The 15671-nt window shown below is 37.8% G+C and overlaps 1 protein-coding gene across 2 annotated transcripts in view; it reads left to right on the forward strand.

Moving 5' to 3' along the window:
* The window catches only part of DMGDH (dimethylglycine dehydrogenase), a 51026-nt gene that overhangs the window by 19670 nt on the left and 15685 nt on the right, over positions 1-15671 (forward strand). For both annotated transcript variants that reach the window (XM_085213672.1, XM_085213673.1), the window contains 8 exons: positions 215-413; positions 4437-4606; positions 4731-4884; positions 5349-5514; positions 8004-8134; positions 12405-12622; positions 13504-13661; positions 14744-14803. In XM_085213672.1, the coding sequence (XP_085069798.1) occupies positions 215-413; positions 4437-4606; positions 4731-4884; positions 5349-5514; positions 8004-8134; positions 12405-12622; positions 13504-13661; positions 14744-14803 (1256 nt within the window). The remainder of the gene's footprint in view (positions 1-214; positions 414-4436; positions 4607-4730; positions 4885-5348; positions 5515-8003; positions 8135-12404; positions 12623-13503; positions 13662-14743; positions 14804-15671) is intronic.

A 15671-nucleotide genomic window follows, 5' to 3' on the forward strand; every position in this document is an offset into this window, starting at 1 on the left:
GTTAAACAAATATGCATGAAAGAGAGTATAGCTGCAGTGACAGTAAACTTGATCCTGCAATTAACTAGAGGTTCATACACACCATTTTTCTCATGTAATGTGGTAAAAGTTTAAACATACTGATAAATTCTGTATGAATTTTATATATCTAGGTTGCATATCTGTAACTAATTTTTTCAGTATAATTAACAAATATATAATGATATTTCTGCAGGTTTTGGAAAAGAACTTTTTGAATCTGATTTAGACAGAATAATGGAATATATTGAGGCTGCTATGGAAATGGTTCCAGTTCTGAAACAAGCAAACATCATAAACACAGTTTCAGGTCCTATCACTTATTCTCCAGACATTCTTCCTATGGTGGGACCACATCAAGGCATCAGAAATTATTGGGTAGCTATTGGGTTTGGGTGAGTAAATTTGTTGTGATGCTTTTGTGACATAAAAATTTGCCTGTCATGTTATTAAAATAATAGCTAGCTTGAGCTTTGCAAAATTTGTTTGTTTATTTGTTTGTTTTTTGTACACATGCAAAATATGATTGGAAATAGTCTTAATAACCTCTATCCACATATTAGGAACTTAACCTTCTCTCCTTCATCTTGTAACTCTTAACATTTTTTTCAATTTGTTTCCTCCTTTTATTCTGAATCTATCCAATAACTGTGATATTTCATGAAACAGCAGGAAGTGAGTAGTACTTGGTACTGTCTGCTCAGCAAGTTAAAGCTGTGAAAGTGTTGAATTCTCCAGTTCATTTTATATTACTTTGTATTATGTTGTGTTCATAAATTGTTTGGTATATGCTGAAAATGGTATCACTAAAGTTGAGGTTATTGTGATGAGGTTAATGTGACAACAAAAATGGGTATTTTACTGGTGTTTCTTCTCTTCTGCCCACTATGATATTTTCTTTGAGTGTAATTTGTATTTAATACAGTCTGGCTGCACTGAAGTCAGTGGTAAAACCCTTACTGACTTATCTTTAATTGTCTTAGCTTGCCTGTTGTCTTAAGATTGATAGAAAGAACTGAATGCAATTCCAGGTGCATGTTATTGAGCACATACTGTTTACACTGCTTCTCCAATTGCCTAATTTGCTGTTCAAAATCCAGCTAAGCTTTTTCTAGTGTTCTTTCTGTCCAAACCAAACAAACCCTTAGATCGTAAGATAAGGCAGTATCACTGACTTGCTTTCTGAGGCCCTCAAAATAAAAGGGTTTGGTAATTTTGCAATGATTCATTGTGAAAGGTGTTCACCTTTGCTGCTTGGATTAAAAAAAAAAAACAAAACTGTTATCTTTCAGTAACATTTGCAGAACTTACAGTTACAAAAGTGGTTTGCCTAGTCCTAGTTCACTGGGAAGACTATTTAAGTTCATTACTATGCTGCTAGACTTTGGAGCCTGTTTTCCTTCACTGGCATCAATGGGAGCAGAATCAAAGTTCCATACAGAAATAACTGGAAACCAGTTTGTATGCTTAAGTTTCTTAAAAAAACTTATTTCAGTAGTTTGATTAACTTCTAAACGTATAGACACAGGTTGCAATTATAATGCTGTCAGTGGATTACTTTGTCTGCTTTTCAGAGACTTTTGACTTGTTCTGCACTTCTGGGTCACAGTGATGTTTCTGCCAGTGTTGTAATCTTTCGTGTGCATTAGCAAATCCTTATCTCACAGTCGGCTGGAATGGACATTGTGACAGAGGACTTAGTGCTGTTAGTTTAGAGGATTTTTATTATCTAAAATTAGCAGCATGCTAGGCATTTTAATGTGCAAAGAGGTTAATAAGTATAGTTAGCGGGGCATATAGCACTGTTTATTATTACGGTTGCTCAATGCTTCCCAACTGTTTTCAGTTATTTATAGCTTTGAAATTTTTAACAAGAGGCTAGCATTCTATTCAGGGAAATTGGCATCAAGGCAGTATAACTACTCAAAAGAATGAGTATATTCTAAGGGATGTTGTTTTGCCATGTTAAGCTTTTTTGGTCGAAGTCTTCCTCTCAAAAAGCTCCAGTGTTCCTATTTGCTGAGAATGAACTTCACATTCATTTTGGCAGCAGTGACCTTTCTCCTAGAAGATATATCTTTGTGCCATTCTTCAAAAAGTCTATAGATGAGGATGATTCACTAGCCTTTATAAAAATTATGGCTAATGCATATTTAATAGAGACTCACTTGATCTTCTCAAATTCTGTCCAGTTCTGTTGTACAGCCAGAGACTGAGTAGGAGTTTTCCTGCAGAAAAAGAAATATTCAGGGTAGAAAAATGGCTGAACCTGGGATGAAGTAATTAGAAAAGTGACTTGGATTTCCTAGGAAGAGTGACTGGAATGAAAAACTTCAAAAATCAGAGAGAAGGGATCACAGGCACATATGACATAGATGGTGGAGAAGACTGCGTGGAGCAGAGTATCATTGGTAGGAACTGAAAGAAAAGAAAACAGAATGGCATGTTGTGTTCTCTAAGGCAGGTTTCTCTAACTCTCCATACGAAGACTGGAACTCCTAAGCTGTACCAGTCTTTACAGATACACTATGCCATCACTGCAAACTAAAGCAGAACAAAGATTTATTAATACAGTCAGCTCTCGTTATCTGAGTTGATGAGGGGTTTGGACACTGGATAATTTAACATCACTGATGGTGTATACTCTGCTGGGAGCGCTGTAGATAGTGGGCTATATGTGCTCAACGGTGGAAAGCTCTGCAGAATGCCGAAACCAGTCAGCCCAGGTGCAGATTTGTACCTGTCGTAGCAACTCCACATTGCAGGGCTGCTACCTGGACTGTCTTGCACATGGAAGTACTGTGCCATTATCTCAGCAGTCATTAGCTGAAGATAAAAAAGTTTCACTGCATTTGAGTTGTGCCATCCATAGTGTGCTCTGTGCTGCATTTCCCCTGCTTCTGGCTGCAGTGAATGATGCAGGGAAACTTGAGATGGCCATAACTCCTTCTGGAGCTGTGTTTACAAAACTGAAATCCATGAATATCTAGCAGCTGGCTAACTAAATCAAGAGCAGAATTGTCTAGCTATTCAGCAGTACTTAGAGAGTGGCTATTTACAAGCTGTCATCCTTACCGTATCAGCTGTGTGATATGAACTTGTGCTGTGAATCTGAAGATTTCTGATGAACATGCTAAAGGAGTATGTTCATGTATTCAACTGCTTGATATTTGTTTTATTGAAACAAACAAACAAACAAAACACATCCCTATAACAACAACAGTACTCTGTCAAAGTAATCTCGAGGAGACTATGAGGTCAGGCATTCTACAGCTAGAAAGTGCCAGGACTAAGTGACAGGACTAAGTCTTCTTATGCATATGCAATAGGATCTTTTTTTTTTTTTTTTTCTTTTTTCCCCCCAGAACATCCTTATCTTTTTAATGCAGGACATAGAATTCAGAATGCAACATTTATGAGTGGCAGTTCAGGTTTATTTTAGCTTCACTATTCAGTGTGACTCTGTGAATTGTTGCATGCTAATTTTATGTTGGTTTTGCACAGGTTTGCTATTTCTTCAAGATTTTTCCCGTTCTACTCATTGGAGCATTCCATAAATAACTTAAGAATTTGTTTTCATTGGCTGTCTATACACAAGGAGCATAGGGCACTTTCTGAGACATGGGAAAGTTTTTAACAAAATAACTCTATGTCCTGATGTTTCACACACTTACTAGATAGGAGCAGGAAGGGCTTTTGCTACACACTGGTAGAAGAAAATTCCTACATGTGTATGTCTTTAACAGAAATTTTCTGGAACCATTTGTCTTTGTAGTTCTGGAGTATGGAAAGGGCAAATCAAGTAAGAAAAGACAGCTCTCAGTTCAGTTACCACTCAAAGTCTTCTAGCTTTATCCCCAGTTTCCCAAAATTCTATGATTTACTGTGGAGCAATGTAATAGGTATTACTATTATTTCAATTTATTTAAGACTGTCTTGATAATATTATCTCTTAACTTTTGCTGCTGTTGTTGTCTCTGTAATGTAAATGTTCACCATAGCTGTTAGAATTTGCTAGTCTGGTTTTCAATTCTGAGTCTGGTTTAATCAAATTTGATTCTAAAAGATGTATTTTATGGCTAGAAAGGGTATCATTTAATTGAGAACTTTATTTAGTGTTAAATGTTAACATTCCTGGGAGAGACTATTATATTCTGAACTTCAGATAAAGAAATAATTTTCTATATTCTTAAGCACCACAACTGCCATACATCAGTGTAGTTTTGCTACAGATGGTGCAGTAGAAGTATCTGTCCGTAAAGAATGTAATCTTGGAAAACAAGACAAAATGGAACAAACAACAAAAAGGAAGAATGAGGGGATATATACTAGTCTCATGTGCTAGTGTTGTCTGGAGAGAGAAAAAAAAAAAAAAAAAAAAGTTTTGGCACTGCAGGACTCTTTGTGTTTTTTTAAAGGTATGGAATTATACATGCTGGTGGCATAGGAAAGTACCTGAGTGACTGGATCCTTGAAGGGGAACCTCCGTTTGACCTGATAGAATTAGATCCTAATCGCTACGGGAAGTGGACCACTACAGAATACACAGCAGCCAAAGCAAGAGAATCTTATGGTTTTAATAACATTAGTAAGAAAATATTTTTAATTGTACTTATATTCTGAAAATCAAAGCCTGCCTCTAGATTTCTGTTTACATACACATTTTTATATATTTTGTCCTGTGATGTAGAGTTTTTTTCTTTCTTCCCTAGTTATTTACCCTAAAGAAGAAAGATTTGCTGGGAGACCAACAGAGAGGACTAGTGGGCTGTATGATTTGCTGAAAACAAAATGTTCAATGGGCTTCCATGCCGGATGGGAACAACCTCATTGGTTCTACAAACCTGGAGATGAGACTGGATACAAGTAAATTAAAGATTTTGTTTGCTTTTGTTTTTGTCTGATAAATTGTCAGCAAGGGCCAGATAACTTAAAGGCAAATGTACATTTATCACTTGTTTCAGCTAAAAGATGCCTACTAGGTTGATTTTTTTTTTTTCCTGTACATTTACACATGACAGACTAATACGTTCTTCCAATGCTTGATCAGTTCACAGTTTATTCTACAAAGTGGTTGATAAAATATCAACACATATCTTTCTCTGCTGTTAAAGGATTAAATGATGAAGCTATGTTAGACCAAGCAAAATATTGGGTAAGCTACCTACAATGGAGGAATACATTATACATATTAAACAAATACATACCTACAATGTAGGATAGGAATGTCTATCTCTCATTAAACTGAACAAACTGAAGACTAACTACATTTTGTTGCAAAGAATACAAAATGGCTAGATTCTGTTAAGTGTATAAATGCTCTGTTTCAGACCCAGTTTTCGGCGCACCAATTGGTTTGACCCAGTGGGCCGTGAGTATAAACAGGTTATGGAAAAAGTTGGTGTGATTGACCTGTCACCATTTGGCAAGTTTAAAGTGAAAGGCACTGATTCTGTTAAGCTGCTGGATCATCTGTTTGCAAATGTTGTTCCAAAGGTAAATGGGATGGTGATACCCATTTTAATATAACATTTAGACAAACAGGATGTGTTTCAGAAGTGGAAAATGTGGCATAATATTGTCATAATATCTTTCACATACCAAGCACTCAAGTACTTTGAAGAAATTCCAGTGTTAGGAGCAGGAACAGTGGAGTTTGTACTGTAGTAGCTTTAAGATATACCTTCTGACACAAGTTATTGAGTGGCAGAGTTGTTGATGTTATAAGAGATCCCATTCTTGTCATCTTGTCCAAACATCTTCTAAAGGAGGTCACCTAGAGCTGATTGCCCAGGACTGTGTCCAGATAGGTTTTGAATATCTCTAAGGATGGAGACTCCAAAACCTTTCTGGGCAGTCCATTCCAGTGCTTTGTCACCCTCACATTAAAAAAGTATTTTCTCAATTCAGACAGAAAGTTCTGTGTTTCAAATCCTGATCTAACGAAGACCTGGACTTAATTTACAATAATAGATGAATAACTTGGAAGCTGCTTGCCTAAGATGCAGCTTCAGGTAGCAGAGGATAGCAATGGAATGTGTTCTTGCCAGACCATTGCTGGATTTTGTATTTTTTCTGAATCTCCAAGTGAACATTTTGTTTTGCTTTTAAATGTATCTCATGCTTGTTTTCCACACACCTCATAATGACTGTTTTATATCTGGCTGCCTACAGCAGGCAGGGTTGCAAATATTCAAGATGTTCAGCTTTCAAACTCCTATCTGTCCTTCCTTCACAATTTTGAATCTGCTCACGGATTCTCAGAATACAAAAGATGGCACATTGGCAAACTAACTCAGGTTTCTTATTATTGGTCTTCAGTTCATGGTAGTACTCCTTCAGTCCCTTTTGTCTTCCTGCTTTGTCAGCCATTCTCCTCTAGTGTCTAACTGCAGAGTGCAGAGATACAGCACCAGTCAGTGGTATATGAGATCCCTTCTTATGTCAGCAACTCTACGACTCAGTGATTTGGGTCAAAAGATATGTCCTGTTCTTTTCTGAAGTGCTACAGCTCTATGGTTCTGTTATTCCAGGATGCAATTTCTTTTTTTTTTTTTTTTTTTTTCTATAGATTATGATTTTTATCTACTTTAGACAGCAGAAGAAGGAGACACGGGGGAAAGCATTAAGTACACGGAAACTATAGTCACAAAGGTAGAAGCCTTCTGAGAGCTCAGAGCCAGCTGGACATGAAGCCTGTACACAAGAAAGATGTCCCATAAATTTGAGAGAGAGGATGATCCTAAACTGCCATATAGTCATATATTTTACTGTATTAAATAGATCAAATATCTTCTCTCCAGCTTTGTGTAGAGGCAATGTGACTATCATCAGCTGGCGTTGCTAACACTTGCTGAATGTATTTATGTTTTGAAGTTAAAGCAACATTAAATGGGAAATTATGAAGACAAAAGTGAATAGTTTCCATAGGGTTTAGAAGAGTTGCTGAGGGGAAAGAGAGCAAAACAAAGCAAACAGCGTATGAGTGCACTTAGAAATCTAGCTTTCACAAGAGTTGATTGTTTAAGCTGTCATGATAATTCATGCTTGTCTGTGTCATGAAGTAAAGTGAAGTTACCAGAGAATACTTGTACCAAAACTAGATTGAATGTGACTAGCATCAGACTGTGAAAGTGCAACTGCGTACCTGTAATGTGCTGGTGACTATACTCATGTAGTATGATGTTGAAAAAGAATGCCAGTATCTGCAATATTTTTACTTTTTTTGTTCAGAAGACTAGAATCTAGGTACTGTCTGGTTGATTGATAAAGTTCTTATGAAAGCAGAACGAAAGAAGAGAGAGAAAATTCTTTCTCTGGAGTCAGACAAGAGCAATGGCTCTGGCAGATTTAAATTTTCATTTGTATAGATGGTGTCTGTATGAACACACATATGAGTTACGGTCATAGCTAAATTCCTGTTGAAATTTTGCTTTTAGGAAAAACATTTATATACAGAATCTGATCCAGATGAACAGTGATGTAGATTCATGGCAGGGAACCAGATAGATTATGAAAAAGGTGAACGCATGAGGGCACAAAAACATAAGCAAACTCAATGTTTTTTTTTTCTTTAAATTAAGAGACAAAGGATATGTCATCCTTTTGGGTTTCACAAATGTTATTCACATGATTGAAAAAGAAAATTTACATCAATATTCTATACAAAAGTTTTGTTTTTAATTCTGATGATCAGCAAACAAACTGAAATTCATTGGATCTGTTTGCATTTAAATGCACTCTTGGTAACTTCTAATACACAACCAGAAAATATTTACGAAGATCTTTGTTTATCTGATTTCTATGAAAAAGATGTGGAATTTCGCCTGTAAATGTTAAGCATGGCTGATTCTCTCCTGTTAAGTCAAAGCAGAACAAGCATAAAAAGTTATTAAGTAAATACCGTATTTCCACATATTTAATAATGATTAAGAATTTAGAGGTTTTACTTTGCATCCTTACTAACTAGAAATTGTACTCTGTAGGTTGGTTCCACAAATATAAGTCACATGTTGACACCCAGAGGAAAAGTTTATGCTGAGCTAACAGTGTCTCAATTGTATCCGGGTGAATTTATGCTTGTAACAGGCTCAGGATCAGAACTTCATGATCTGAGGTAAACTTATTTTTGATATTGTAAGTACATAATGCCATACAGTCACATTAATGTAGAAAACTTTTTAATAAGTGTCAAATTCTTAATGATTATTCAATAACCATTTCACTAGTTTCAAGATAATTCTACTTATTCATTGATCTTGGTTTCTTAGAAACTTGGTTTAACTGAATCCTGAAATATAAGCAGTTGAATATTGGGTTTAATGTTGGTGTGAAAGGTGGATAATTTACTGACAGTTATGTAATATACTTTAATCTAAGTAGTTCTTGTTTTGTTATTGAACATATTTGTATTTGGCACTGTACGATGGAACACAGCATGGTTGTTCCTTTCCAGTGTTTTCTCTTACGTAAAAAAGAGAACTGACTTTTAACATGCACGACCCCAGAGGCACTGACCTGCCTAATAGAGATGACTAGTATTCTTTCTGATATGGTGATAATGTTTTCTGCTTTGGACTCTGGGGCCACAAAGTGAAGTGAAAGAAAGTAGGTAGAAGCAGTTGTAGGTTGACTCTATTTCACTTTTTTTCAATAAGATGCATTGGACTTTTTTCAATAAGATACATGCTTGTAGTGTTATTAGTGGCTGTACACACATAATAAAAAAAAAAAAAAAAGATTTTTTCTTACCTGTAATTTCTGACAAATCAGTTCTTCAAAGTGAATCAATAAGATAGAAGGTGAAATTTGCTACCCTTACACATGATACATAATGCACTTTCATAACAAACCCATGCTTGTAAAAAAGGACAGGCCTAATGTATTTACTTTAAAAAAATTCTGCAATGCTTTTTGGTACTCCTTTGGGCTGAGATCTTTAAACACTGTTTAACAAAACAATAATTTGTAAGATTTTCAGTATACCCTTTTCATTTACTTTGTGATCTTTCTGAAAGATTTACACAGATTTAGTTTTTAATTAGAGCAAAACTGCAAGTTAAACTTGCTGCCAGTACTTTAAACGCAACAATAACATTTGCACATTTATGTTAGCACAGAAACTTATGTAGAGGTTCCTGATGTTCATTTCGTTTGATGCTTATTCCTTTTATATGCTGAGATTTTATTAATACCTTCTGAATCCAAAGGCAGGTCTCTGTTCAGTCTTAGGATATCACTTCTTTCTCTTACCAGTCAGTATGGATTTGCCAAGAAGTCATGCTTGATCAAACTGATATGTTCCTATGATGAAATGATTAGGTTGGCAGGTGAGAGTAGAGCAGTAGGTCTTGTCCACCTGATTTTCAGTATGAAGTTTGACACTGTCACCCACAAGATCCTTGTAGACAAGCTGTTGATGTATGAACATGGACAGACAGCGAGGTAGATTGAAAACTGGCTGAATGGCGGAGACAAGAGCCCACTGTTCAGTGGTGCAGTCTATCTGGCACGTAACTAGCGGTGTGTCCCAGGGTTAGTGCAGGGTCCAGTCCCATATAAAACATCTTCATTAGTGATTTGAATGATAGGGCAGAGTGCACCCTCAGCAGGTTTGCAGAGGACGCAAAACTGGTAGGAGTAAGTGATTTGCCAGGAGATTGGGGTGCCAACCAGAGAGACCTCAACAGGCTAAGCAAATGGGCTGAGAGGAATCTCATGAATTTCAACAAGATGCTGGAGGCCACCTAGGAAGAAATTAGATTGGCAGAAAAGGATCTCAGGATCCAGGTGGGCACCAGGTTGAACATGAGCCTTGCAGCTAAGAAAGCTAGCATATCCTGGGCAATGGTATCACAGCCTGGTTGAAGGAGGTGGTCCTTCCCTTCAGCACTGGTGGGGCCATATATGGAATAGTGTGACTAGTTCTGGGCTCTCCAGTAGAAGAGAGAAACAGTTATGTTGGACAGAATTCAGTAAAGGGCCATTAACTTGATGAAGGGACTTGAAGTTTCTCTCCTAGGTGGGAATGCTGAGTGAGATGGGATTGTTCAGCCTGGATGTGAGAAGGCTTACAGGGAAACTTAGCAATGTGTATATAAATATTTCAAGAGAAGATGCGAAGAGGACAGAACCATGGTGTTTTTAGTGGTGCTGTGTCAGTACAAGGGACAGTGGATGCATATTGGAACACAGGAGGTTCTGTCTGAACATCAGGGAACAGCAGTTACTTTACTATGTTGCTGACAGAACAATAGGACAGCAAAAGGAAAACTAGAGAGAATGTGGGCCCCTTACTAAGTGAGGGGGGGGGTTCTGGTAACAGGGGATGCTGAGAAGGCAGAGATACTGAATACCCTCTTTACTTCCGTCTTCAGTGAAAAGGCTCTCCCTCAGGTTTCCCACACCCTGGAGGTTAGTGAGAGGGTCTGGGGAATGGGAGTCTTCCCTTTAGTCAGGAAAGAGGATGTGCGTGAGCGCCTAGGCAATACTAAGGTCCACAAGTCCATGGGACCTTAGTACTTAGCATCCACGTGTGCTGAGGGAGCTGGCGGAGGTCATTGCCGAACTGCTCTCCATCATTTTTGAGAGGTCCTGGATAACAGGGGAGGTCCCTGAAGACTGGAGGATAGCCAACGTCATTCCGGTCTTCAAAAAGGGCAAGAAGGAAGATCCGGGTAATTATAGGCCTGTCAGCCTCACCTTTGTCTCTGGAAAGGTGATGGAACAGCTTGTGCTGGATACCATCTCCAGACAACTGGGAAAAAAGGAGGTTATCAGGAGTAGTCAGTATGGGTTCACCAAGGGGAGGTAGGTCGTGCTCGACCAACCTGGTGGCCTTCTATGATGTTGTCACTGGCTGGGTAGATGGGGGAAGAGCAGTAGATGTAGTCTACCTTGATTTTAGAAAGGCATTTGATACCCACGACATCCTTATAACAAAGCTGAGGAAATGTGGGATAGACGAGTGGGCAGTGAGGTAGGTTGAGAACTGGCTGACTGGCAGAGCGCAGAGGGTTGTTGTTGGTGGTGCAGAGTCTGGCTGGAGACCTGTAACCAGCAGTGTCCCCCAGGGGTCTGTGCTGGTTCCGGTCTTGTTCAACATCTTCATTAATGACCTTGATGAGGGGATAGTGGCCACCCTCAGCAAGTTTGCTGATGATACGAAGTTGGGAGGATTGGCTGACACGCCTGAAGGCTGTGCTGCCATTCAGCGAGACCTGGACAGGCTGGAGAGCTGGGCAGTAAGAAACCAGATGAGGTTCAACAAAAGCAAGTGTAGGGTCTTACACCTAGGGAGGAATAATTGCATGCACCAATACAGGCTGGGGGATGAGCTACTGGAGAGGAGCTCTGCAGAGAGGGACCTGGGCGTCCTGGTGGACGACAGGTTGGCCATGAGCCAGCAGTGTGCCCTCGTGGCCAAGAAGGCCAATGGCATTCTGGGGTACATTAAAAAGAGCGTGTCCAGCAGGTCGAGGGAGGTGATCCTCCCCCTCTACTCTGCCCTGGTAAGGCCTCATCTGGAGCACTGTGTCCAGTTCTGGGCTCCCCAGTACAAAAAAGACAGGGATCTCTTGGAAAGAGTCCAGCGGAGGGCCACAAAGATGGTGAAGGGCCTGGAGCATCTCCTCTGTGAAGAAAGGCTAAGTGAACTGGGTCTATTTCGTTTTGAGAAAAGAAGACTGAGAGGGGACCTGATCCAGGTTTATAAATACCTGAGGTGTGGCGGCCATAATGGTGAGGCCAGTCTCTTTTCAGTGGTACGTGGAGACAGGACAAGGGGAAACGGACATAAGCTGCAGCACAGGAAGATTCGCATGAATGTGCGTAAGAACTTCTTCACGGTGAGGGTGACGGAGCACTGGAACAGGCTGCCCAGGGAGGTTGTGGAGTCTCCTTCTCTGGAGATATTCAAGTCTCGCCTGGACGCCTACCTGTGCGGCCTGGTGTAGGGAACCTGCTTTGGCAGGGGGGTTGGTCTCAATGATCTCTAGAGGTCCCTTCCAACCCCTACAATTCTGTGATTCTGTGATAGGAAGGTTGCCCGTAGAATGTTCTCCTTGGAGATCTTTAGGAGCCACTGGTCATTGTTCTGGGCACTCTGCTCTGGGTGACTCTGTTTGGGCAGGGATTGCAGCAGATAGACCCAGAGTTCTTTACCAACCTCAGCCATTCTGGGATTCTGTGAAATATTCTGTGGGATAGCATTCAGTCTATCTAAACTCTCTCACTTTCTTCACTGTACTACAGACACCTGTGTTCTTTTACCAGTTATCTCACCAGAAATTGAGCAGTTAGACAAAAACTATTCATTTTTAATCTTGATATGGATCAATTATATTTTGATACATAACGTAAACATCATTGTTGTGCTTTTCATGCAGATGGATAGAAGAGGAGGTAGTAAGAGGTGGATACAAAGTTGAAATAGAAAACATGACAGATGAGATGGGAGTACTTGGTGTAGCAGGTCCATATGCGCGACAGGTCCTCCAGAAATTGACAGCTGAGGATCTGAGTGATGGTTCATTTAAATTTCTCCAGTCTAGACATTTGAAACTCTCCGATATTGCTGTTACTGCCATAAGGATATCATACACAGGTAAGTGATAGAGAAGAAAGACTCTTTAAGAGGCAAAAAATAATAAAATTAGTATAATCAAAAGTACATTGAATAATAAATCTAACTGTGTGTTCTTAAGTAGGTTCACTACCCTTTTCTTTATGTGTGAGGAAACCTAGTGCATTGATTTTTCAGATGCGATCTGGTCACGGTCGGTTCCAAATTTTCCAAGATCCTCTTCTCTAGAATACCCTGTGGTGTAAATATTTATTTTACAGAACAAAAGGGCAGTTCTGATAACCTCTGTGGTATTTGCTGCAAAACCAACGTCAGGAATTGGTTTTGGATTACCATATATTTTTTGCCAAGTGCTTTTAAAATGTAACACTGAAATTTGGAATATTTGCTTTTCTGAGTTACTTTTTTTTTTTTTTAATGTTAATCTCTATTGCAATAGAATGAATTCAGAGCATTCTGAAGCAGCTGAAATCACTGAAATTCATATTGTCTTTCTAGTGTGCAAAGTATGAAATAACATGTTCACATTTTGCTTATTTACACTGTTACATGTGCTGTTCACTTGCCGATTCATCATCTGCTTATAATGTCTTAAGCTTCATCCCTAAGTGCGACTTCGTTGCCTGATCTTTTCTTACCAATTTTCTTGGTCCTTTTTTCCCCCACTTAGATATCAGTTAACAGTTTAAATTAGAATAATATTACCGCTGCTTAAGATCTGGGGCATGAATCCTCTTGTGGTACTTGCAGGAAATTTGACTTTCTGTATGATAGCAGAATTGATCCTATAAACATGAATTAACACAGTGTTGCTCCTCACTTTTTACCAACGAACAGAATGCATTTACCAGGATTGTTTCAGTATTGAGTTGATGGAAATGCTAATCTTGTTTGTCAAACAGGTGAATTGGGATGGGAACTGTATCATAGAAAAGAAGACTCTGTAGCTCTTTACAATGCAATCATGGATGCTGGCCAAAAAGAGGGAATTGACAACTTTGGAACATATGCTCTGAATGCTTTAAGACTAGAAAAGGGTTTCCGAGCCTGGGGGGCAGAGGTCAGGAAGTAAAACTTTTTTATTCTTCTTTCTGTTTCTTTATTTCACTGTGTCTATACAGCTTTTAGTCTGAATTAACAAAGATAGTAATTGGTTTTTGTTCCAGTTTCTAAGTTTAGAATGAAAATAAATCTATTTTGAGCTGAAAGTATTGTAATTCTGAACAGTGTCTTTTCTAAATGAAAAAATAACTACTGTACTCCATTGCGCTGCTGGCAGAGAGACACTTGTGTTGATTCACTGATACTTTTGCCTCTTGTGTATAACAAAATTATAATGGTTTTGCTGAGTTTAGTCTTTTGAAATCAAAGATTTGGCAGATGGGTTCTGAATATGTTTTATTTTTGTAGTAATTAAGTTATGAGAGGCCAGTTATTCTTGCTTTATCATGTATTTGGAACTTACTCATTTCACATTAGTTTATTTCAAGTGAATTCACTTACCCACAGTAAAGAAATACTCAGGAGAGTAGAGCTAGAGAATTAGGGAAAAAACAGTAAAATTCTGCTTACCTGATTTTGTTTCCTAATTCCTTTGGAAAGGAAAGAAACGAGGAAGGTAAAATTTTGGGCATTTGGGAATACTTTTGCTTTGTTCACTGATAATTATCTTCATTCTTGCTTGTAATGCTGCCCAACAAACCATCATCCCCTCTTTACTCAGTAAGAAGGCAGTAAGAAAACCTGGCATTGTGTTTTATTTTTGCCTCTCGCTGATGCATTCTAGTGTGTTACAGTTTATTTTTATAACCCAGTTATTCTACAGGTTCCATTGTGCTTTGAGAAAAAGTCTCATTTCTGATTGAAATGTGTATTTACTTCGCACATTGAAGCTTAATGTATGATTTAGGTATCCGCACTTTATGTTAAGGATAATATGATATACTGCTTGAAATCATGTATTTAGGAAGCTTACAGTATATTCAGATGGATGTTGCACATAAGCAATGTAGATGACATTGACTCAGGAATAAATAGAAAGATGCATATAGTATTTATTTATTTATTTATTTATTTATTTAAGGCAAAACCTGCTGTAGACCACCATGTAGAGGTAGCTTTTGTTTTTTTTCTTTTTAACAGATGAACTGTGACACTAATCCCTTGGAAGCTGGACTAGAATATTTTGTAAAGCTAAACAAGGTATGTCCTATTATTTTCCAAATGTTCCACTATATGCTAAGTTACCCTTTCCAGTATTGGAAAAGAAAAAATGTCATTGTCTGCAAAATAAAACAGGTATTAGAAAATAAGCTGAGCAACATTTTTTACAGTATACAGTATTAAGTACAGATTTAAATATATATATATTTTTTTCCATGATTCTTGATAACAAAAGTATATACTACATTGGGAACTTGCAAATATTACATTTGATGTTATCTGTATAAAAAATGTCTATCTGAATTTGATGTACTTCTTCTAGAGAAATATATTATATGCTTTTGAAAGCATATGTTATGTATGCACAAGCTGAACAATTCCGTACATATCGTGAAAATGTTTTACTTGCTTAGTCTTGTTCAAGGAATTATTTGTAGTATCACCATCTTTGCCTACTGCTTTGGTACAGGAAATCAATAGATTTTTTAGAAGAACTGCTGATTGATAATAAGGATACAAGTAAAATATCAGTATATTAGTATATTTGTTAAGAAAAAAAAAAGTTTTTGATAGAATTTCTGAAGAGATCCCTGCTCATAATTTGTTCCCATCTGAATTGCAGTTTAGAGATATGGGATTAGTTGAACTTAAATGTGTGATAAAAGTGAAAACATTATCCTATCTCTGTTTATTATTATCCTCTTTTTCTTATGACATTAATATTTTAGAAAATCAAAATATATTATTGTCTAAGAGATACAGAAATTGCTTGTAATTTCCTATTCCAAATAAATAAACAAGTGTTCAAACTTTTCATGAAACCCTGTGAAATCTCTTCCTGTGCAGTTCCGATGCCACCTGTTGCTACCAGTTAGCTTATCAACTCAAACAGGAATCAAATACACAT

This window comes from Meleagris gallopavo, chromosome Z (assembly GCF_905368555.1).
Source record: "Meleagris gallopavo chromosome Z, MGAL_WU_HG_1.1, whole genome shotgun sequence".
Taxonomy (NCBI): Eukaryota; Metazoa; Chordata; class Aves; order Galliformes; family Phasianidae; genus Meleagris; species Meleagris gallopavo.